General features: G+C 45.6%; 1 protein-coding gene across 2 annotated transcripts in view; it reads left to right on the top strand.

Annotated features, from left to right (window-relative positions):
* Positions 1-24,628, top strand: part of FOXN3 (forkhead box N3) — a 204,636-nt gene that overhangs the window by 69,177 nt on the left and 110,831 nt on the right. Inside the window, exons 1-2 of one of the 2 annotated variants that reach the window (XM_058806243.1) lie at positions 2,969-3,169; positions 5,779-6,335. In XM_058806243.1, the coding sequence (XP_058662226.1) occupies positions 5,793-6,335 (543 nt within the window). In that variant the 5' untranslated portion in view covers positions 2,969-3,169; positions 5,779-5,792. Of the gene's footprint in view, positions 1-2,968; positions 3,170-5,778; positions 6,336-24,628 lie in introns of those variants that run through there. The other variant, XM_058806241.1, reaches the window with a different exon arrangement.

The raw sequence follows: 24,628 nt of genomic DNA, 5'->3' as shown, positions 1-24,628 counted from the left end.
GCTGTGCCTGTGTGCTCGATGGCTTGTGGGAAATTTTCAGGGATTCCAATCTAGAGGAGGATAAGAGATAAAGAAGTATAGAGAGATGGCTGGAAATCCTCATTAAATAAGATACTGCAACATCTGCAGTTGGTATTCTGAAATCTGAGTGGAAAGATTAGACTGTTGTGTATTAGCCCACAAGGCTAAAGTGCAGCTCTGCACTGTTGTAACTTCTAATCAGCCTTCAGTACGGCAAGTACTTTGGTCTTGATGTACAAACAGTTTCATCTGTCAGTGTTGCAAATCTTATGCTAAATGAATTAGTATTATTGCTGTCTCAGAAATGGGGAAATCAACACCCTAATAAATGTGGGGGGTTGCCTGAGATTACAGTGAGTATTTAGTTACTTGATGGCCATACATTAGTAGTTCTGCTGCTGCTCTGGTCTCTAAACCAGCAGTTAATGTTCTTTCATTGAAGCCGCATGAGACTGTGTGCTCCTTTCTTAAGTTAGTCCCTTTAGGTATTCCAGCAAAGAGTCAGAAACTGAGGAGCAGTCATCCTAAGAGGCAAGATAGTAGTGTTTACATTGTTGCTGGTATTCTTGCGCTGTGCAAGTCACAGCTGCACTTGCAGTGGAGCTCAGGGGTGAGTGGGAGCAGCGAGAGGCTGCCCCACGCTGCTGCCTCTGACGGGCACCTCGGCGGGAGCAGCGTCTGGCAGCCCTCCCACCCAGCCTGCCCCTGCTCTCCCAGCCTCCTCTGCCACCTGCTGCTGGCCCCTGTGCTGGATCATGCCGCCTTTGCTGTCCACACAGCAAATGTCTCGCAGGGCCCTTCAGTGCAATCTCTAGGGTGCACTCTGGGGAAATTCCTACCTACCGTGGAAAAACCAGAAAACTGAAACTGATCATATTCCACCAATATTCATGGGGAATTTGGCCACTAATTCTGAACAGAACTGAGCTGAATAGGATGCATACATAATGTATTCAGGGTATAATTTTCTTTCCATACTACCCTGCATCTCATGAGGCTTCCCCCTTCTCACTTCAGAAATACTTCTCATTAGCTGAATTCTTCTTGGTAGTCTTTCAAGACACTTGAATTTTGCAAGTGATAATAAATGCAATAAATCTCCTTGCTTGCCAATAAAGAGGCATGTTGATTCACTCAGAAAAATGTCTGAAGCATTTGGAGTAAGTTCAGGTGGGTGGAGTTATGACTTGATAATTTAGTTTGGGTTTGAAACCAAACGGCCATGAGATAAGAACGGTGTAAACTAATGGTCTTGCTGGCTCCTGGAGTGTTAGGGCTGTTGGAGTCACAGGGCAGGATTGCCAGTGGGTAATGATGATACTCTGCTGCCTGATAGGTATTCTTCCCATTCTGCAATTCAGCTGCTGGTGTGTCTTCTTGGAAATATGCAAGAATGTGAAATAGCAGTTCACTGGGTAGGGGAGGGAAAGCTATCAGCAAAAGAAGTCTTAGCTAGTTATGATAGGAATTTCTAGTTCCAGAGAATCAATGAAATGCTTCTTATCCCTGCACTTTGAGAATGAGGTGCTTGCCACTCTTATCTAAAACTGGGAATTTCGTGAGTATTAAATAGATTAAAGGAGGTAACCCATCCATTGGGAAACAATGCAGAATTCCCTAAAGGTCTTGAGGCAGCTGTTCCAACTTTTCTAAATAAAACAGCTAAAATGTTTTCCTTCCTAGCTTAGTGACAATTTCTGTGTCCAGGGGGGACTGCACTGGGAAGGATACCTGTATTTCTGACTTAAGTTTATGTTGTGTATACATTTCTGCAGCAGGCATTTTCTATAGTGAAAGGAGAATTTATTCTATAGTATGCTAAATCTTCAAGCGTTGTTTACCCAGATTGGAAAATATTTGATTTTGGACCGGCTATGAAACAGTTCCATGTACTTGTTTTGCTGGTAGACAGCCATACTTTAATTTTGTGCTGCAAATCACTGAAGCTACTTGAGATCTGGCATATAATGTATAGTAGACTGTACGTTCAGCTAGTGCTGTCTAGACTGGACAACTTCTTTATTTTTAAATCAAGTTAGTTCCCTTCAATTAATCCAACTGATGGCAAGGAGTTTTTTACTCAAGTTAATACTAGTTATGTCAGGGTATGATAGCAAAGGAGAAAATGCACCATATTTCCTAATCGAGTCAAGCCTTCTTTTAAAGCAGATTTCCTTCAGGAAATATCCCCCCCCCTTCCGTCGGCAGTAACTGCAGATTCCTGCAGCACGGTTCTGTACGGTGCACCGCACAGCACGGCAGTGGCCGGAGCCAGCAGCAGAGCGGCCGGGCGGGATCCGCGCCGGTCGCTGCCCGCGCACCCCGCAGGGCCCGGCTCCGGCTGGCACAGCGGGGCAGGTGCCTGGCTCCGGCCGGGCTCGTGTGCGCCGCCGGGCCGCAGCTTCGCCCGTTCGGCAGGAATTGCCTGCCCACCGGGAGGGTGTTCAGAGATGCCTCCCCGGTTCCTCTTGCGGGAGACGCAGAAGCACGGCTCCGCTGTGCTAAGCCGTGAGCTCCTAGGGCTCGTCGGTGCCTCCGGTGTACACCGCGTTTCAGTCGGGGTCGGCCTGGCCGGGCGGGGGGAAAGGAGACTCGCACAAGTGGGAGCGCCGCGGCTGCCGGTTCTCGGCGCACCGGGACTCCCGAGCGCCTCCCGCCCGACCTCGGACACCCGCCCGCCGCCGGCCAGCGCCGCCGGCCCGGCACGACCCGGACGCCGGGCGGGGGCCGGGGTGGGCGAGCGGCCTGCGGGGGGCACGGCCGCGTCCCCGCCGCCGGCCGGCAGCAACCGCCGCCCTCCCCCACCGCCGGCGGCCCTCCCTTCCGCGGCTTCTCCCGTCGCGGCTGGCCCAGCCCACGTTTTCCCTCTCTCCCCTCCCTCCGTGGTCATGTGTCGCCTTTTTTGTTTGCAGTGGAAACAATTTCTCGCTCTCGGGCTCGCACCGAGGCGGACCGCTGCCCGTCGGGAGCGCGGGGCGGGCGCGGGGCAGTCGGGCCCCATGCAGGCGGCGGAGCCCCGTGCGCCGGGACCCCCGCGGCACCCCCGGGGCTCGGGCTGAGGCGGGGGCGCGCCATGCCCGGCTCCGTCAGATGAAACTTTGTGCCACTGCCATGAAGGGACCGCGGTGAAACCGCCGCCCCCCGCCAGGTAAGTTGCCGCTGCTGTTGTTGTTGTTGGCGGGGGTTGCGCGGGGCGGCGCGGGCCGGCCGCGGACAGCGGCGCGGTGCAGTCCCGCCCGGCTCGGCCCGGCCCCGCGCCACAACTTGGTCGGGAGTTGGTGCGCGGCCCGGCGTGCGCGCCGCCGTGACCCCGCCGAGCCCGGCCGTGCCCGCGCCGCGGGGCCGCGCCCGGCCCGAGCTCGTCCCGCCGGGTCTCGGCGGCGCCCGGGCCGGGACCTCGGGGCACGCGCGCGCACGTGCGGCGGGGCGCGCGGGGCCGCGCGGGCCGGTGACACCTGGCCGGCATTGGCGGGGTGCGCGGCGCGCGCCGCCCGGCCCGAGCAGCCCCGGTCGCCTGGCAACGCCATTGATTGGCTGCGGCCGCGGCCAATGGGCGGCCGCCCCCCCTCGCGGCGGGCGCGGTGGGAGCGCGGGCGGGGGACCCGCCCCGGTGCGCCCCCCTCCGGCCGCGGCGCGCGCGCGTGCGGGGCGCGTCCGCCGGAGCCGCCGCGGGTTAAACGCGTTCGTCCGCCTGAAACGGGGGCTCGCCGTGACCGCCGCTCTTTTGTCTGCCGGTGGGGCGCCGCTGCAGCTGCCACGGGCCTCGCTGGCAGGCCCCCCCAACCCCCCCCGTTGTGGCCCCAGTCGGGCCCCGCCGCCGCGGGGGCTGCCCCGGGCACCCCGCCCGCCCGCCCGCTACGGCCCCGCTGCGAGCCGCTCTTGGGCCGGACGCCGCCGGACTTCCCTGCCGGCTCTCCGTGCCGGCCCGAGGGGACTCCGCGGGGCCGCGGCCGCCCGGTCACCCCCGCTGCCTGAAGCGGGGAGAGAGAGAGAGAGAGACGGGAAAAAAAATCATGAAGTGATACGGCCCTTTGGGAGGATGCTGGCAAATAAGGAAATTAAACAGAAAGAGAGCAGCGTGTTGTCATAGCAACAGTGCAATTAAATTACTTTACTGTCAGCCATCATATAATTTTCCTGTTTAGAAGCTCATGGGACGGAACTTCCATTTGGAGTCAAAGTTAAGCGTGCGGCTTAGGTAGGCAATGCCCGTGCCCCTGGACGCTGGCGATTCCCTTGTTTACCTCTGGTTGCGCTGGATGCAGATTTGAAAACTAGGAAGTGGGGCCGACGCAAGTTCGGCCTCCTGGTGTTTACATCTGCATCGGTATTTTTTCCTTTTCCACATACTTACTCAAGTAAAACTGCACATTTTCACTGAAGATGTTGAGTGTATTGATGTGCTTCCCTGCAGAAAAGTTCTGTGTGTTTCATTTTTAATAATTATCTGCTTTGGTGTAACTTCATGATAGAAAGACAAAAAGAACTTCAGAGTTTTCGGTTTTGCCCATTTATGACAGCTAAATTAAAGTCCATTATTTCTCTTTCCCATAATGGCTGCATTGCTCTGTTTGTCCCTGCAGACAGCCAGTTCATTCTGTTGTTACCTGTAGCTTTTTTTAGCTTTCATTTACGATATTGACTCCGTGACTGCATGGCTTCAGGTAACTGCTGGGGTTATGTTTTAGGTACAGGGAATCATTTTGTTCTTGTTCAGTGTTTGTGCAGAACGTTTTGTCCATTTAAATTCTGTTTTTAACTCTGTCCAGTTTTTGTTCCACTTCTGTTCACATGTCCAAGAGCTAATTCCTGGCAGTTTGACTGTTTGTAGAAGCTAAGGGAGCCTGTCTCCTGCTTCTGCAGTAGAATTGTTGGGCTTGTCTGCTTCTCCGGAATTGGGCAAGGGCCCAGCTTCGCTTTGCATGGGAAGTGCTCGGGACATTCCAAGTATTGGTGTCACAGGTGTCCCCCCAGGGCCTGCTGGTGCAGCACCCTCAGCAGCCCACCCCGCCTCTCACAGGCCACTGCTGACCATCACGGGGGTCTTTCTGACTCTTGTTTTTTTCTATTGTGTTTGAAATAGGTTCAGCTTACGTTAAAATCTTCTCTGTTTACATACATTTTTAAAGTGCTCTATTGCTCTGGCACTTGCTTCCCCATTTTTTGGCCCTGGGCCCAAAAATACCGGGTGTTGCTTTCCCTCCTACTTTCTCCCGACCTTGCTGGTTTTTAAGTTACACTCTCATTTCTGAGTTTTGGTGCAGCCAAATCAGTATGGATGTTTGTCTGCCTATGCTTTTAGCCAGCATGATTTTAATCATGGTGCTGTTGTATTGTCCTCAAATGTGAAACAGCTGAAATTAATCTGAAGCAACTGGCCATAAGTCACTCTTATTATTTTTTAATTCACATCCTTATTAAAGTGATACAGTTGGGGTATTCAATGGTTTGAAAACGCTCCTTCCTCTTTAAAGAGACATGGTTTGGAATTTCCTCTGTGGGGCTTCATGTGCATGCAGAACTGAGGTGTATCTGGATTATCATCTCATAACATCAACTGAAAATTCTTCCCTGTACTGACTTTCGGTAATTTTATTCAACAGTTGTGGATGAGTGTTATGGGAAACTGTCACGTTTAATACAGATGGCAAAAGGCCAAGTGACCAGTTAGGGAAAAGCTGTCAAATTGTTACACAGGAACTTTTTATGAGCTAACTTTTCTCTCTTTCTCTCTTTTCTTTGGATTCGCTCTCCCAGGAGCTGCTGTCTAAATGGGTCCAGTCATGCCTCCCAGTAAGAAGCCAGAGGGCTCAGGAATTAGTGTTCCCAGTGGATTGAGCCAGCGTTATCAAGATAGTGATTTATCAAAGGCACTTCATGATGACGAGGACCTAGATTTCTCTTTGCCTGCCATCAGATTAGATAAAGGGGCCATGGAAGATGAAGAACTAACTAATTTGAACTGGTTACATGAGAGCAAGAACTTGCTGAAAAGCTTTGGGGACTCGGTGTTAAGGAGTGTTAGCCCTGTGCAGGACATCGGTGATGACACGCCACCGTCTCCTGCCCACTCTGACATGCCCTACGATGCCAAGCAGAACCCCAACTGCAAACCTCCCTATTCCTTTAGCTGCCTCATATTTATGGCCATTGAGGATTCGCCAACCAAAAGACTGCCTGTAAAGGATATATACAACTGGATTTTGGAACACTTTCCATATTTTGCAAATGCACCCACTGGATGGAAAAATTCTGTGCGACATAATCTGTCCTTGAATAAGTGTTTTAAGAAAGTGGACAAAGACCGAAGTCAGGTGAGTTTGGAACTATGGGAATCTCTCTGGCTCTGAAAATATTCACCTGCTAATCCCCCAATATGTCCTTAACAACGGAGTATAGAATGTGATACTCTGTGCCTGGTAATGTAGTTGATTAAGTTCAGAGGGCCAGCATTTCTTTTGCATTGCTCATTCTGATTTTATTAAATTCATTGTCTAGACATCTGTAAGGAAGTGTTCAGTGTGTGTGTGTGTTTTTCCCCCCAGCTGGTGTCTTCATGCATAGTGGTTAAATATTGTTTTTAGTTATCATGCTGTGGTAATGGTTTCCAGCTATACTAGATGAATGTAATAATGTTATAAATAGGCTGCTTGCTGTTCTTGGCTTATACAAATGTATAGTGAAAGGGTATGCCTTATGTAAGAGTCTATTGCTATTGCCCTGGTCTGTGTTGTAATCCAAAAAAACATTTGTTTCTTTTATACGAGGAGGGTAATGGTGATGAGGCTTTGTTCCATTTCAGGAGAGTTTTAGAGAAACTCTTCAAAGAGCAGAGGCAGGTCTGGCATCAGAGGTGAAGGTTGCCATTCACCAAAATCCCTTGGTGTTCTTTGGGCTCATGTAACTTCTGCAGCTGGTGCAGAGCAGAAGCCCTGGAGCACATCTTTGCCTTTGGATCTCGGTTGTTGTCTCCCGGCTTCGCTGCTGATTCCCCATCAGCATCTGCAGGAAGAGGCTGTGTGCAAGGGAGTGGGAAAGTGAGCAGAGCAGCGTGGGCAGTCCCTTGCATAGCCTTCTACTCTGTCAGTCTGCCTGGGAGCAGGAATCAGTTTCCAAAGGGGACCTTCTCAAGAAGCAGTGGACTGGATGAATCTTTGGCAAAGTATGAGTATCCTGATAAAAATACCGGCTTGCAGATTAATTTCAGAGGCCTTCTCACAGGTTAGGGAAATAAATAGCAGGTAAAATCACATAACTCATGGTCTGTCTCTAAAATTGGCTGAAGATCAGAAAGTGAACGCTTCACCCTGGCAGAAACAATAGATGCACTCAGCTTTTGTATTTCAGTGAGTTAAATGCTGTGATTGTCATGTAACTTGTTACCCTGAAACTCGACTTCTCTTGGTGGTGCTGTTCTCCCTATTTTGTGTGCAATTTAACTTGAAAAGATCTGGAATAGAAGCTCAAGTAACTCTAGAGGAAGAGTCATGCACTATGCCAAACTAGCAACTTTTCATTTTAGATGAGTTAACTTTCTTTTCTAAATGAGTTAGCTTTCATTTTTAAAGGATTGACATGTCTATCTTTTTTTCTTTCTTTTTAAAAAGTATTGTTACCTAGAATCCACTGTCCCCATATTACTGATCACACACTGTATATTTGTATTCTTTATCAATTAACTGCTGTGAAAGCTCGTGTGTGAGATAAAATAAAATCTGTTCCTGAACTGGACCTTTTTTTGTGTAAGCCAAAGTCTTAAATTCTGGTTGGGACGTGAGACTGTAATAACAATGCCACAACAGACTTTTACAGCCCTGTTGCAGACTGTATGAAATCTTCATACAATGCATTTAAAAAACCACCAAAATAAGGTAACTAGCAAGGCATGTGTTTAACTCGGCCATTTGTGTTTTGTTCTGACCCTCTTCCTCTGTTTACAAGTTGACTATTTAGATTTCAGCTTCCTTCCTATGCGGAACTTGTCTTCATGTGTATCTGTCAAATATCCGGCCATTCACTGAGCTCATCTGAGCAATACCACGCTGCACTGCTGCCCCGTGGGGACGTGCTGCAGCACAATGCATGACTGGTCACCTGCCTCTCAAATTCCTCATTACAGCCATGCTTACAGTGCCAGACAGCAAGGTGGGGTGGGAGGCCTTGCCTGTATGAATCACAAGGTGGAGTTTTATTGATTCCAGGAAAGTCACAGATTTTGAGAAAGAATTTCTTCTACTTCCTGAAGATGCTAATAACTGCAGGTAGCCAGCTTTGAGGTGAATGAAAAGGGAATCTCAAACGTAAAATGCACCACAGCAGATCATTCAAGTCTCCTGCTGAGTTTTCCTTGGTGTCCTGGCCAAGGGATGTGGCAGACAGAGTCCTGAGTGCAGAATTGGCCCTGGGTCAGAGTCTGAATCAGGTGCTTGACAGCTAATTGCGGACTTGGAAAGCAGTAAATGTCAGCTGATGGCTTTGAAAATTCCTTCGTGTGTGTGCACACACACTTGGGCTTGGTTTGGTACCCTGCAGCAAATATCTCTGCTGTTCAGAAGAAAGGTGTCCATCTAGGGGGTTCTCTGGTTTTGGTGTGGGGCAGGGGAAAGGGGGACTTTCATCTGTAAGGAATCATTTTATGCTACTTCTTGCAGACAGCTTTTGCAAATTGCATGGTTGGGGTCTGCCTGTTTTACTGGTTTTACATGGAAAAAAACAATATTTGGGAAGTGACATGTTATGAAATGCTAACAAGATGGGCTCTGAAACATATACAGTATGGGGAAAAGGAATTAGTGCTGGGAATTGCAGGCATTTGCTGATTGATGTGCGTTGACACATTGTGAAAAGCTAGAAGCTTTTCCTCTCATAGTTGTGCTTTCCAGTGTTTGTTTATGTAGCCTTTCAGTAATCATTTTTCTAAAAAAAGTTCTGCTGAACAGTTAATTCTTTTTTGAACTCCCTTTGCATAGTAGTTTTCTCAGTCTTGAGTTTCACTAGTTTATATTCATGGGGCTAAATATGAATCTAGTAGTCTGCAGCTTTTTCTGCCTGCATGTGAATGCTTGAATTTCCTGATGTGAGATCATTGTAATGGAGAGGGGAAAAAGAAAGGACAGGATTAATCACTTTTTTTTGACTTGTCCAGCCCTGTCCTGGTGCTTTTAGGTCAGGTGTGGAATGTGGAAGAGAGGATTTGTTTTTACATTGCTGCTATTCCACATCAGCTGCAGTGCCATCAGGCTTACCTGGCAAACCAAAAGCCTGCCTGTTCATGGGACTGCAATGAGGCTGATCTGGATTGAGGCAGAGAGCTGGGCTGAAGAAGGGAAAATGCTGAGCCCTTGATTGTACAAACCCCTTTGCATTGAGCTCAGCAGTTTAATAATAGTTGGCCAGAGTATGAAGTTAGCACATGATGGGGAGTTGATGTGGAGTTCCCTGGCTTTGTTTATACTGCCAGACCTGTGAATTCGCTTGTTCAGATTAATCCTGTTGTGAACGTACAGATCTAAATGTCCTGTAGTCCGTGTCCCACTTAGTAGAGCCCGTTGGTCCATGACTTCCCTACCATCTGGTCCTTGGCTATAGAGAGGAATTTTTCTTGTATATGTGTCTCCATGGCAACGAGTTTGCAGTTGATATGGAAAGTAAGCAGTTGCCCTAGCAACGGAGTTACTGATGTGGCAGCTTCTCTGCTTGCAGGGAAAGGGCTAAGCTAGTTCAGCCCCATTATGTAGGTTTGCTGTGATTATAGCTATGCCCACTAGTGCTGCTCGAGCTAAGGGGAGGCTGAAAAATTTTGTTACAAGCCCTATTTCTGCCTCCCTTGAAAATCTGATTTATTTGTACAGGGATTCCTGCTTTGAGCAAAGGCTGGTAGGATTGTCTTTCCAGGGTGTGTGATGTGTGTGTGCCTTTTATGAATTCAAACTTCCTCAGTCATCGTTATCTGATAAGGGGAAATGATGTTTGACCTCGCTGGTTTCGCTGCAGTATTTTTGTCTCAGTGAACAGCCCACGGTTATAAAGGTTGGAGCTTTTGTCCCCATGTTTCTCTCTGCTATTCTGCTGGTTTTTCCCTGGTCTCTGCTTCTTTGGGCACCAATCCTATCCTCTTTGTGTCTGCTCTGCATTGTCTGATAGGGAAGCACACACATGCTGTGTGCATGCTGAAGAAATTCAAGTATCTGAAAGGTTTATTTGGCACTTATGCTGAGGGATGTCTTAATAAAAATGTAATGAGGGTAAAGGATATGTTTATGGGGATGGGAGAAGAAAATTCTCCTGGCTTGATGTGGAAGTTATTCTTAGAAGTATGTGGTCCATAACTGGGTCACGGAGATCCAGCCAGGCTCCTCCTCCGTCTGGAGCAGGCTCTGGGATCTGAGGACTCCTGAGTGGTCCTTGAGCTTTGCAAGAGCTGATGTCCAACCTGTCCCTGTCTAGTGCACTGTCTCTCATAAGTGCTCTGCCAGGGCATCTTGAGAGGGGCCGTGGGAAACCCTTTGGGCATGGGAGACTTTTCAGGAGTGCCTCCTGCAAATGTCTTTCCTCTGATGTGATGATGTCTGGGCTTTTGACAGTTAAAATCCTGTGCAAAGATCAGTGCTAGCTGGAGTGAGAGAGGAAAAGGATCCTGCTTGTTCTTTGTTAGAATCTCCTGATCCAATCTGCATATGCACAAAGGTGAGGGAGACAGGACCCTGTCCTCCCTTTTTTAATGTTGCCGAGGTTTCCTGAGAAAGTTCAGTTTCACACTGGGGATGGGAAATAATGTCCTCTGTTTTTAATGTTATCACCTAGACTGATCCAAATAACAGATTTGTCAGAATTTCACTGCATTTATAACATCTGGGGAAGCTAAAGGGAAAAAATACCAAAAATCAAACCCAACAAAATGACCCCTTAGATTCATGTTAAAGGCTTTATGTGACACAGACTCCATCAAAAAATTAATTTCCTAAATAAACTGGTGCAACTGTTCATTTAATTACTAAAAGGGTGTTTTGTGGTTTTAAACTAGTTTAACTTAAAATGCATTTTCTTATACTGTTGTCTGTCCTATGAAAAAGCTCTCAAATATCAGAAATTTTCTCCTCAAATTTATGTGCAGAGAAACAAGGGTCATCTCTTTCTGGAAAAATCATAAAAATCCCTAAAACCATAATGTAAATGGAGTTGCATTAGATATTAGACAATTTATGGAGAACTTTTCTTGAACCCTTTTGGTTTTATTTTTGAATTGCAAACCCGAGAATTATACAGAATATTTAAATAATAGATTTCCTAAAGCTGTGCATGGAAGTAACACTCTTCATTTCACTGGCTTCCAGCTGCTTGACTTAACATCAGAGCTCTTTCTGCAGGAATCTGCCTGAATTAACTGTTTTAGAGCTGTACAAAGCACAAGCAGGTATTGTCAAGGAATGACAGGAGAGCTGGCAATACCCAGGGAATCCTCTGAACCTTATACCTGAGGTGTTTGTGTTATCTTGCTCTCAGTTAGGAGAGCCTGCGGGCAGGTGCCCTGCTGTGTAACTGAGGTGTTGGCTGCACAGTGACAGGCCATTGACCCACCAGAGGGATTGGCCACTCAGGTTAAATAAACTGGAGTAAGGGGCCCCTTCTGTGCCCCTCACCCACAGCCAAGATGATGCAGAGTGTGTTAAGCAGCACTGAAAGAGTGTAGAAAATCAGGAGTGAGCTGCTCTTTACCCATTGGGCTTGGGCTGTGGTGAGGTTGGTGAGGCCATTTCCCAACTTTGACTGTTTGCTCCGTCACCTTCCTGGCACGTGAACTTTTGTGTTTCTCTGACACACAGCTGATCTGGCTGGATTTGTGTTTCACTCTTCTTTTAATTCTTGTGTTGCTTTTCACCTTAAGTCCCCAATTCAGGTTACAATGCAGTCCAGGTGACAGTTGTGCTGACATGACAAAGGGAATAGAGGAGGCTGGGCATTGCCAGCTGGGATTGCTGAGACAAACCATTCCTTACAGAAGGGCTGGCAGCTGCATGCTGCTTGGTGGGGTAATGGATGTAGTCCCTGCCCCAAGGTAAAGGTAAAACATGCACAGAAGTTTAAATGCAATCGGACGCTTCTGCTGGAAGTGTTTGTTTTGGTTTCCTCTCAAGAGCAGGACTGTGCTGTTTGCTGTTCAAGTGGCCTGGGTTAGTGACTCTTCTTGGTGTTTTACAGCAGATTTGAAGTGATCAGAGTCTGGGCTGCTGTTCTCATCCAGGAACCCTGCTGAACCTGACTGCCTGTTCCCTTTCCTGGGAGGTGAAGGTGATCTGGGGCTGTATTGCAAGCCTCCCTTCGGCTCAGACTTGGCACATCTATCACTATGTAATGAGCAGGCTGAAGACTCTTTGCATGATTTTTGTTTAGGTTATTTTTCATTGGGCTAGTTTATCTGGATTCATTTCCAGCTCCCTGTTTAGTTCATGGTTACTGTGGTCAGAGGAGCACCAGTGTCAGCACAGGCTGTAGGCTCAGCTCTGTTTAATCTGGCATGAAGCTGTGCCTGTGGCTTCCAGCCAGCTCAGAGCTGACCTGGTGACAGCAGGAGAAGATGGGGAAGGGAAGGGGTGAAGGATGCTCTCCCCTTTGAGAGCACAGGCTGCACTTAAACCTCTGGGGCTGCTTGTATGTTCAGTCGGATACGTGCTTGGTGCTGGATTGGGAACGTAAGACACGGGTGAAACGGTCAAACAAAACTGCACCAGGATGTGTGCATGTGTGTGTTTTTTCAAGATCTGTTTCTGTTGCCCAAGGTTCTTCATTTTGGCAGTAGAGGTGGCTCTGTGTGGACCTGTGCTGTGCATCCTCTGAAAAGCTGTTATGGAAGAGGAAAGGATGTCTATAAAATCAATTGTCAGGCTTTTCCCATGCTGCTGTCATTATGTTCTCATCACCTCCTGTGTTTCTTTCCAATTGTCAGAGAGATAATGAAGTGCCCTTGTCACTGCCAGCAAAGGAAGCACAGATCTTGGAGCTTTACTCGGGTTTGAGCACAGGAGGCCTCGCTGATGATGGGCTGAAGGGCGTGGGCACACAGGAGCACTTTGACGTGTTCATTAGTGGCAAGGCATGCCCCCGAGCACCACGCCCACGATGGTGGCTGCACTAACTCCAGCTGTACTGAACATCGGAGATGAACTGGCCTTGCTGGTGTGGCTGAGTGTTTGCACTTCTGTCTTACACTTCAGTTCTTCAGCAACATCAAAGGATCCTTCTTAATTACTAAATAAGTGTCCCTTGGACTTCCCCCTTCCTTTTCTAAAAGAGAAGTGAAGTGTTTTACATTGTCTGAAAGTGTCCAGCAAATTGTGCTCTGTGGCTCCTTTTCCTTGGTGAAGACTTTGAGAAAAAACATTTGAAAGTCTTAGTCATAACAGTTGAAGCAGTTGAAAATAATTGAGGAGCTGAGGATGCTGTTCAGGCAGCCTGAAGCAGCCTTTGAGTTGCTGGAGAAGCCACCTTTCTTTGCTCTGGATTCAGGCAGCTACCATGTCCCCACTGAACCTTAATTCAGTCCTGCAGCATGATGATATTTCTGCTAGAGTCATTCACACAACTGGCCTGGCAGGGTCTGGGCAGCAGTCTGACAGTTGCTTATACCTGCTCCTTCTGTGTTATTTTCAGCTAATTGCTGTATCTTCAAAAGTCTAGTTAATACAAATGAAAGGTATAGAATAACAAAAGTCAAAAACCTTATGAAGAACGGGCTGTGTGTGAGTGTTTTTAATTTAGCTGCTTGTCATTTGTATGTTGAGCAGTGGTGGGTTAATATAAAAGTTAGTTGACTTGTGTCATTGCAAGACTGGGCTGACCTGCTAGATGAGGTCACGGTGCAAGCACTGCATGGAGCTATAACAAAGCTCATGAAGCTCAAAAAGTCCAAGTGCAAGGTGCTCCATCTGGGTAGGGGCAATCCCAGTTATGAGCACAGACTGGGAGATGAGGTCATTGGGGGAGCAGCCCTGTGGAGAAGGACGTGGAGGTTCTCATGGCTGAAGAGCTGGACATGCAGCAGCAGTGAGTGTTTGCAGGCCAGACAGCCAACTCTCTGCTGGGCTGCATCCAAAGCAGCGAGGGCAGCAGGGCAAGGAGGGAATTCTGCCCCTCTCCTCTGCTCTTGTGGGACCCCACCTTCAGTGCAGCATCCAGCTCTGGGGCCCCCAGCATAGGAAGGGCATGCACCTGTTGAGGAGGGCCAGAGATGATCAGAGGGCAGAAGCATGTCCCATGAAGACTGGCTGAGAGAGCTGGGGTTGTTCAGCCTGGAGAAGAGAAGGCTACAGGAAGATCTCACTGCAGCCTTCCATTACTTCAAGGGGACTTAAAAAAAAAGAGGGAGAGGGATTTTTATACAGGCAGAGAGTGACAAGACAAGGGGGAGCAGTTTTAAAGGAAGAGAAGAGATTTAGATGAGATGTTTGGAAGAAATTCTTTGCTGTGAGGATGGAGAGGCACTGGTGCAGGTTGCCCAGAGAAGCTGAGGGGTACCAACATCCCTGGAAGTGTTCAAGGCCAGGCTGGATGCAGCTGGAGGCAGCCTGGTCTGGTGGATGGCATTGCTGCACATGGTGGCTGAGTTGGAACTAGATGGTCTCTGAGGTCTCTTCCAAACCTAACTCTTCTATGATTCAATTCAGTTACTCTTGTGAACACAGATTTGTTTAAGCAAAAGCCCCATGTGGCTGCCTCTGGTTAAGTTTTGCTTAGCAAGCATCTAGGGAAAGATGTGGCCCATGCTTATATGTATTTTTAAGCTAATAAAGCTTTTTATCTCTAAGTAATTTGCTTTTATCTTTTGATACGTAGTCTGATGTTTTTAATCAGTACAAGTCTGGTAGAGGTCTTCTAGGTAAAGGAAGATACTAGGAAAGTTCATTTTTGTGAGATATATAACAATCTTTCTGGTTTTGTGGTACTTTGAGTTTGTCAGTATTTAAGTAGTTTAGAAACAATGAGATTTTGCTTTCTTTAGTGGCAACAACTGGCATGTTATGATTCAGTAGTTAAATTTTTATTTCAAAGAAAAAGCTATTTAGCTTCCTAACATCTGTCATTCAGTCTAACTCCCAGTTAAAGTCCCTTCCCCAACCATTCCTCACCTCCAGTATCTCAGAGCTGGCTTAAAGCAGGATACCCTCTCAGCTCCAGAGATGAGAAATTATTATGGGTGGACTGGGGAAGAGAGGAATTGCCAAAATTGATTGTCTGGCAGTGCTTCATTGACAAGCAGCAGAGGAACATGGGTTGTTGGTTCAGGTGCAATTATGAGTCCCTGTCCTTGACACCTGAGCTCTGACATCCTTAAAGTGGATCCCAAATATGTGCTTGGATGACTTTTTCAGTCTTGTAGCTTAGGTTTTTTTTTCTTAATTCCTCTGTGTCTTTTCTCTGGCTTGGAAGAATTCATGCACAGAAGTAACACCATATGCTTCCTTTGATGGTGTGGGCAAAGGCAAATGTTCTGGAGGACCGGGCATGTTGCTGTTGGAGAGTGGCCCTGTGGATGGTTTCAGCAGTCTGGCTGCCCTGGGACTAAGTGGCCTCATAGATGGGGGCAAGGAGCACCTTTCTCAGGTGTGCTGCTTTTAGCAAGAGCCTCCTGAGATGTTTTCACCTGGGGCAAAATCAGTGTCCAGGACTGAAGCTCACAGCAGTTCTTACCTTTAATTACACAAGAGAGCATAGAACACTTTGGCTCTGCCATGCAGTTGTGTATCCATGATTCCTCCTAGGCTGCAGCCTTTGGATCTCAGTGATCAGGTGGCTGGAGCTGCTGAGTTCTTTGGTAGCTGGGGTAGTGCACCCACACATGCTCATCATCACTGCTGTGTCTGGCCATTTATTGCAATGGCAATAAAACACTGGTTATCATTTCTGGAGAATAAGCACATCTATAAGAGTCTTGATGCTGACAAAGTTTATCTACATGCTGGCAGCAAAACTGGCTTTTAAAGACTCCTGAATTTCTTGTGGCTGTAAGTGGTGTCAAACTCATCACTGATAGAGGTCATGTAAGATAAGCAACAGGGGAGGGAAAGAAAGGGAGTGACCTTCCTGCTTTGGCATACAGCTTTTTTTCCTCCTGGACTTTTTTTTTTGGGTCATTGTTGGCCCTTCTTAGCCTGAAACGTTACTTGCTTTTTTTTCCTGTTCTCCCACCAATTTGGTCTCCTGAATTCAGAAAAGTTGCTTTTGATTTACTCTTTTGAGTATCGACAACAGAATTGGGACTGAGAGCTGTGGAAAGTAGCTGTTGTGGCCATAAATGATGCCTCTGGACCCTGCTTAGTTATCCATAATAATAATTTTGGAGACAGTATGTTTTAATTAATTTAGTTAAACTACTTTATTTCCGTTTAGCTGTTCACATTCCATTCAGACTCTTACGGAAAATTTGGGAACTAGTGTAGGAATTTGTGGGAGGACTCATTCTAAGGAGCTTAAATGTGGTGGGTTTTTCCTTGTTGCAGTAGAAAAGAAGCCAAATTGCTGCCCTTAGCCAGTGACTTAAGATACCAAAACACTATCTAGGGCATGCTGAATTGCTGTATTTCATTGCAGCACTGAAGAGTAGCAATTTACCACTAGCTGAGAGCTCTCAGGATCTTGGAGCACTGGTGTAACTTGCTGAAAGATGACTGTTGGTAAGCAGAGGAATGAACAGGCTTCTGTACGGGGAAGTCTCAATGGCATGGAGAATTGTCTGTGGCAGCACGTGGAGCAGAAACTTACTGATGGAATTTTGCATAAGAGAATCGAGTTGAATGGTGCATTCACACCAATTCAAGCTTTGAGCAGAAAATTAGCCTGTGTTCCAGAGCTGTGTTTAAAGGATCCCACAGCTGCCTGCTTGTGGGAAGGTACTCACTGAGATGAAGCAACTACTATGAATATATTTCTGAGTTTACAGTTGGAAAAAAGTGTCTGCAGTGCAACCTGCAGGGGCTGTGGGGGTTAATGCAAGACTCTAGGGTTAATTGCTGGCATACCTTATCTCAAGCTTTCATTTACATATTTTTATCTCTTTTCCTCACCCCTTAGTGTGGAGAGTGGGAACACACAGTCTCAAAGGTTCTGCATGCTTCAGTAAAAATAGGGAAATCATTCATGAAATGTTTTGGTTTTACATTAGCAGGAGGGATGTTAAACATCACTGTTAAGGTTTCGTGGTTCAGAATGTAATAAATGTAGCACTTCTGCAATTAATTGTTGAAACAGTTGAGAAGAACTAAATAGACCTTGCAAGGACAAAATCTTCATCTTTAGGACTAGAGTCCTTGCCATGCAGGAAAAGCTGTATTTGAAAGATTCTCCTGTGTACCATTGCTTTGCAGTACCTGGTTGCAGCCTTCTCAAGACCCAGAAAAACACAGAATCACTGTACTTCCAGAGATCATCATTGCTCCTGGGAGCACTTGGAAGGCTTTTGGAGAGAATGTTTGACAGGTTTAAGAACTGCCTGTTGCTGGTATATATGGAGCTACAATTATACCTAGGCTTTGGGAGAATAGTGTGGGTCAAAAGATACTAAGTTCTGCAGGAATTCCTTTCAAACATATTTAAATACTTATAAATAAATTTAACTGGAAATAATGGTATGATTCTTACATAATTTCACCCTTCCTGAAGTACTTGAGGACTAAGGGGCTGCACATTAATAGAATCATGGAACATCCTGAGTTAGAAGGGATCATTGAGCCCAGCTCCTGGCCCTGCACAGGACACCCCAAGAGTCACACCATGTGCCTGAGAGTATTGTCCAGACACTTCTTGAACTCTTCAGGTTGGTGCTGTGACCGCTGCCCTGGGGAGCCTGTTCAGTGCCCAGCCATCCTCTGGGTGAAAAATCTTTTTCTGCCATAATGATGTGAGTAGTTTGCTGGCTTTCCTGCATAGCTGAAGTAAGAAGGAATGCTTGGTGTGCATGGAAAGTGCAGGTTTTCAGTCTTCAATGGGGAGGGATGGGAAGTTGGAGAGTCAGGATGTGGCAGAGATGGCTGAGAATTAGACAAATGCTGGCATTTGTACTGTTGCATGGTTTGCTTTGAAGGAGTAGGATGAACTTGTCCAGAGTGTTTTTTCCTGTTTTGGCAATTAATGTAATGCATTTATTTTTATGTAATTGCTCATTACACTAATTTATTTGTGTTTTCTCTCTCGTACCCTTCTTCTATGCAGATGAAGGTTTTCCCCTTCAATGCTCAGGGTTAAATATACAGACCTTACTTTTACAAAAGAGTGTAGGTTTGGTTTACAATTTTATATTGATATGTAATATCTTCTAGACTTGTGGCTGCATGGCAGAGAGAGAGGAAAGACGCTATCACAGAGACAAATTGCACAGAAGATTTAGTCTGGTGCTAGCTCCCAGCTCTTGAGGCAAACACAATTTTATTGTTTATGCCTTCCTTTTCTGCTTAAATTATTTTTTAAATCTATCTGTATATGTGTGCATAAATACTATTTATACATAAAAAGCATTACAGAATCACACTTTTTTTTAGATCATCCAAACACTTTTAAGGTAAAATGGGAGCAAAAAATGGGTTGTCAGATAGAGCTTTCTCTCTGCTTGTGTCTCTGTGCCAGGAAAACAAGATGCTGTCATAGTGGTACATCTTAAATCATAGAATATTCTGTGTTGGAAGGAACACACAAGTACCTTCAAGCCCAGCTCTTAGGTGGATGGCCCAGACAGGGATCAAACCTGCAGCCTGGCATTATTAGTGGTACCATGTTCTAACCACCTGAGCTAATCCCTGCAATGTTTCCTTGGGAAAAGTGTGTTGCCACAACTGCTTACAGTTAGTCTAAGCAGATGACTCTAAATTAAGAGTCTTAACTAACCCGAACTATCTCTCTTGTTTTTTCCAAAGCAAATCAGCATTTAAAATTCAGTAAAACATCTCCACTTTGTCAGATTTTTTGTTGTTTCATGTTTTGCTAAAACACCTGTAATATTTCACTGCCTCTTGGGCAGTGCTGCATTTGTTTGGAGGAGTAAAGTTCCTTGTTCTTGGCTTTGCAAGTGTGCTTTGATGCATCATTTGTTGTTAGATTTTAGAGCTGACTAATTTTGAATTTGGGAAAGCAGAAATGTAATTATGACCCTTTCCATTAAGAGGGTCAGTCATTCTTGTTTAAAAAAAAAAAAAGTTTTCATTTAGAAAGCTTTGATTTTAATTTGTAGCAATGAATTTGTAGGAAAGGTTTTGCTTTTTCATCCTTTTCTTCTGTGACTAGGAAAATGTCTTCCTCCCGTCAGTTAAAATACTTGCATTATTTTAGTTTCAAAGTAAATATGCTTATGATCTAAGCACTATTTTAATTACCTTCTGCTCTTTCACCAGCACTCAAGTTGCACTCACCCTCCAGCAGTATCTAGTGTGCTGAAAATGCATTTGGCTGGGACAAGAGTCCATGCCTTAATTATGGTAGAGTTATCCACTTGTGTGCCACATCATCTCATATTTATTCCCTTTGCTATTTATAAAACAAGGTTTGCAAAGCTGTTGGATTGGCACTTTGAATTTTTAATTTAGACACACATTTAAAAGGAGAAGAATTTGCCTCTTTGGTGAACTTGGCTTTTTTTTTGTTTTGACTATATGTTGATTCTTCTTGAATCAGGTGAAAAATTGAAACAGTTTTAGAGTGGTTTAAACAGCTTTTCAGTCAATGCCACGTGTATCTTCGGACTTCGTGCAGTGTGTACCAAGACATGCTTTTGTTTGGAAAGGAAGGGAATTTTGCAATTGCTCAAATAAATTTTCTGTTTGTGTTGCCTGGTTTTTTAGTTAGACCAAGTAATGTTATCATCTAAGGGTGTGTTTGTGTAATAATATGAATAGATATGATAAGAGTGGTGTGGGAGGCTATTTATACAGAGATTTGTATCTTAAAAATTATGAAATTGGTTTAAAAATCACATTGTCATTTAAAACAATGAAGGGAGGAGCTGTGTGCTTTATTTTAGAGCCTTTAAGAACTTTTATAAGCTCTTATAAAAGCAAAGGGAGCTGGAAAGGTTTTTTCATTTGCCCCCCTCCTGCCTCCATTATTTTGCAGGATCTCATGACTTTCTAATGGAAACATCTAGAATACCAACATGCTGAAATGCTATGAATCAGCAACATTAAAGCCAGATTCTGGAGGTTGCAATAAAGCTATAATCTGTCAAGTTTCCTTCAAACTCTTCTGTTAGTGGTATGTTTAGTATTGCCTGAGAAAGTCTTTTGCAAGAAAAACACAGTAATTACAGAAGTCCTTCACCATACAGTGCAGATGTCAGCACTGGTGGTCATTGGGTGCAGCTATAAGAGAGAAGGACCCTTTGGGGCAGCCAGCCCTTTTTATGGGCTGGTGCTTTGGAGCTGGTAACTGGCTTCCTCTTGCAGGGGCAAGCAGTGGTGAGATTTCACAGCACCAGCATCCTCAAAGGCTGGTCACTGGTTTTCAGCAGGGTTTGGTACATGATGCAGCTCTGGAGGTAAGATGACAGCTGTTTAGGTGTTTCAGTATTGGTAGGATGAATGGAGTCAATATAAGGCATCCATTCCTTTTTGTTCTGCCTTTAGGTGGGGCCTTCAGCAGTTTGGGCTTCATTTTCTAGCTATGCGTTTTTATCTGTAGGGGTATATGTATGTTATTTTTGGTTGCTTTTCACCTTCAGCTATTCAATTCCACTTGCTGTTTTTGTGGTTTCCCCCCTGACACACACACACCTTAGTTCTCTTTTTCTCCTACCTGTATCATCTCTAAATGTAACTGGTCATAAATGTCTGTCTGAGGAATGCAGGGACAAGTGCTTTCAGTGTCATTGCACTGTACTGAAAGCACATTTGCATTTTGAAAAAGAAAAAAAAGTTGCAGCCCTTTTTTGAAGCAGGATTTTCATTTGTACACCGTATGCTATTTTTGGTGTGTCAGATATGAAGGCTTCCTGTGTGAAACTGATCAAGAAAAAGATCACAGGAGACCTGGAGCAGTGACTCAGGTCACAGCGGGCCTGGTTGCATGACACCTGTGTCATCAAAATAGCCTTGCCTTGGCATCCCTAAATGAGATCTTCTTTTCCCTTAGATGGTAGATCTGCTCAAAGGCATATTTGATCATGAATAATTTGGAGGAAAAGAGCTTTTTAACCTTCTGAGAATATCGTATGTCTTTCTTGTTACTTCTGAACTCCTCACATCATCATCTCATATTGGGCAAGTTGTTGATTTTCATCACTGAAGTCTGCTCAGAAATTGTTTCTCCCTGTTTCCTTCCACTCCAGGCATGTTAAGTCAAATAAATTCATACACTGATGTTTAATCACTGATCACTTACCACTCTTGTGCAATATTGATCAGCAGCCTTTTTGTATGCAATGATCAGAATGAGTAATAGCTTCCTAGTAAACACCAAGGAGTTGGAGCTTGAAGATGGTGATTTTGCCCCATGTAGAAGTCACACAACTTTTTTCTAGAAGCTTCTAGACTCCATCCAATTTCTTTTCCCCTCCCCTACTCCAGACTCTGTTTCTTTCCTTGTTCTGTTCAAGCCAGGCATCAGTCCTTCTTTCTGTAGATGTTGTGTCTTTCAGCAGGTGTCCCAGTGCTCTTCTCAGGGCTGCTGGTGCTGCTGAGGTTGTCCAGTGTCTCATTTTTCTGAGGAGCCTGTCATTTCTTCTCCAGTGCACTACAAACACTCACAGGCTTCCTGTTTCATGGGGGCGTCCTGTGAACATTGCACCTGAAAATGAAAAATGACGGCTTGGGAGGTAATTCAGTTAAAAAGAAGCCAGGGAAAACCCAAATAGGCAGGGCTGTGGTGTGTAGGTTGAAAGCTGTTTTTTACCCCCTGCTTCCTCCCAGTCTTTCCTTACTGGGTAAAAGACCCAGTCTGTGCCTGAACTTGCTATTCTGAATAACCTCTTATCTGCACACAGTGACTGATACTCACATCCTGTTTGCTACCAGCTCAGAACGCCCTGAAGAGGGACATTTCTATTTCTGCTGGGTCTGTTTCAGTGAGTTTGTGGGCTGGCTCTCTGCTGCTGCCTCTGTCATAGGCCTTTTGATTCTCTCCTGAGAATTTGAGGAAACTCACTTTCTCTTTACTGTTTCTATGAAATAGCAAAATTATTGTGGGATTTGGAATGGCATCTGGAAAAATGAGGTAGACTTTTAAACAGAGGAATAATTTATATTGAGCCAGGATTTGGTTAAGTATTTAGACTTTGATTAATGCTCTGCTAATGTAGAACTAGTATGCCCAGGAAATAACATGAATAAACCTGCAAATTCTGTTCTTGCCAAGATGTAGGTTTTGATTAGGGACTTGCTAACTTCCTTGGAAAAATTGTAGATTTAAATACTCCTTTTTTTTCCACACCAATGAGTTCAGATATTATTTCACTAATGTAATCACTTCACTGTGTTTAATAATAAACTATCTGCGCAATTTCAAATCTGTTTTACTGATGGAGTTGCTCAGGGAAGCCGATTATCCACTCTAAAATATACTTGATTCAGTGGTTCATGCTACACAAGTTTTTCATGACAAGCCTTGTTGTGTCTGCTACTTGTAGTATTTTACCAGTTGCAACCTCTGTGTAGCCATGCTTGCAAAAATGCGGTCACCTAAAAAACCCAAGACAAAAAAATCCTATAGCTGTCTATTTTTGAGATTGCTGTGTGGAGATAAATATTATAGGGAGTGTTCTTACAGTTTTAATGAAGCTTACTGTGAATTAAACTTTGAAGACTAAGCAAATCCATCTTGTTCTTTTTACAAGCCTTTACCTCTGCAGCAGACTTAAAGTGGGAGAAAATATATCTAAATGGCTTCCACAATGAAAAGTTCCTGCATTGTTCTTTTTAGCTTACTTCACCTTGAGGATGATTTGGATGAGACCTGACAATGTAGCTTTCTTTCTTACCTGTTCCTGCCTGGCTTGGTGGTAGGCTGCTCATCTCCTGGGGCTGGGTGCAGGTTCCCCAGCTGTGGCACAGTGGGGGCTGGTGCCCTGCACTTCCAGGGAGGGTGAGGGGACTGTGCTTGCTGCCAGGGTGGAAATGCTGTTTAACCCACATGCCACAGAGGTCTCCTGTTTGTGCTTGTGGGGATGCCATGGCCCTGGCTATCTCCAGCCATCCACAGGCTGGAGCTGCTGTGGGAAGAAGCTTTGTGCACTCACACTCTGCTGCCAGAGGAGACCAAAAGTACAGCTAGGACTGGGAGAGGGTGCCTGTAGTGACCTGTGACATGGCAGTCAGTGGTGACAGGGTGGTGGCTTAGCAGCCTGCTCCCTGTCTCTGCTTGCATGTGTAATTTCCTTGCCATCTTGAGATTGGAGCCTCCCTATGTTGGAAGGCTCCCGTGCACTTGAAGTGTGTTTTGACTCTCCCTGGAAGACTTTTATGGCCAGCACTCCAGAAGATGCAGGAAGAGGTTACTGCCATAGGTGGTAGTGCTCTGACTCTGCAGATGGTCCCAGTCAGGGCTTGCTGCTCTCTGGCAGTGTGTAGGTTTCAGTGGTGTGCCTCTCAGGTGAGATTTCTTGCTCAGTTTGCGTTACAGTAGAAATGAGATGCCAAATCCCAGTAGGTGAGGAAAGCACTTTCCCACAGGCACTGCAGTTCTAGTCCCACCAGGGTGCCCAGTGTCTAAGAGGGAGTGTGTGTACTGTAGCTGCTGGGTTTTGACCTCCCCACAGGAGGCTCCTAGAGCTAAACTGGTCTTTCCCTGGTTTGTCTTCATTGCAGAGCCATGGATCTTGCTGTTTAATTTAGGAGGTGTTTCTCCAGAGGCTTGTGGTGGTACCTGGTGTTTGGGTGGAAGGGGGATTTGTGTAGGCTGCTTGCAAAAATGCCAAGTCGTGTGAAGTCCCAGGTTTTTTTGAGTCCATGAGGTTTCGGGTTATAACATTTGGGCTGTTGAGGCTCCTGAAGCCAGGCCCTGCCCTGTTTAGTTAATGCTGATTTGGGCTGTGAGAACGAGATGAAAACTTCACTGCAGTCATGAGTTGCTTCATTTTGGAGGATGTTTGCAGCATGGGGAGTTGTTTTGTTTTGCTTTCTGGGGTTTCATTCAGCCATGAGAGAGAGTAGGAGGAAAGAGGAAGATAGTAAAAAATAGGTATCTCTGCATCTAGCATAGAAATGGGACACAAGCAGAGTGGAATGTGTATTTAAGTAGCCCAAGTAATGTGTGTGTTGATGGATGTGGGTAGCACTGAGGTCTCTGTTGCAGGAGGATGGTTATTCCTCAGCATGTGGAGGAATAACCTGCTGGAGGTGACAGGGATCTGTTGAGGCATCTGAGTGGGGCTTGGGATGGAGCACAGCTTTGTTTCTGTAAATAACCCAGGAACACTTGGAAACCCCACATCCAGGGAACCTCTCAGATGATTTATCAAAATGCCTGGTTTTTCTCCTCAATACATTGTGCAAACCAATATTAAACAGTAAGCAAGGAAAAATCGTATATTAAATAAACAGTTATGAGGGAAATGGTACAAATCCATTAGCTTTTGTCAGGTCTTCCTTATTTCTATTTTTATTTGTCATGGATAATGGATTTAGTACAACCTACTCCC

Source organism: Ammospiza caudacuta, chromosome 6, assembly GCF_027887145.1.
Source record: "Ammospiza caudacuta isolate bAmmCau1 chromosome 6, bAmmCau1.pri, whole genome shotgun sequence".
Classification (NCBI taxonomy): domain Eukaryota; kingdom Metazoa; phylum Chordata; class Aves; order Passeriformes; family Passerellidae; genus Ammospiza; species Ammospiza caudacuta.
Note: the sequence above shows the minus strand (reverse complement) of the source record. Positions and strands in the feature narration are given on the sequence as shown.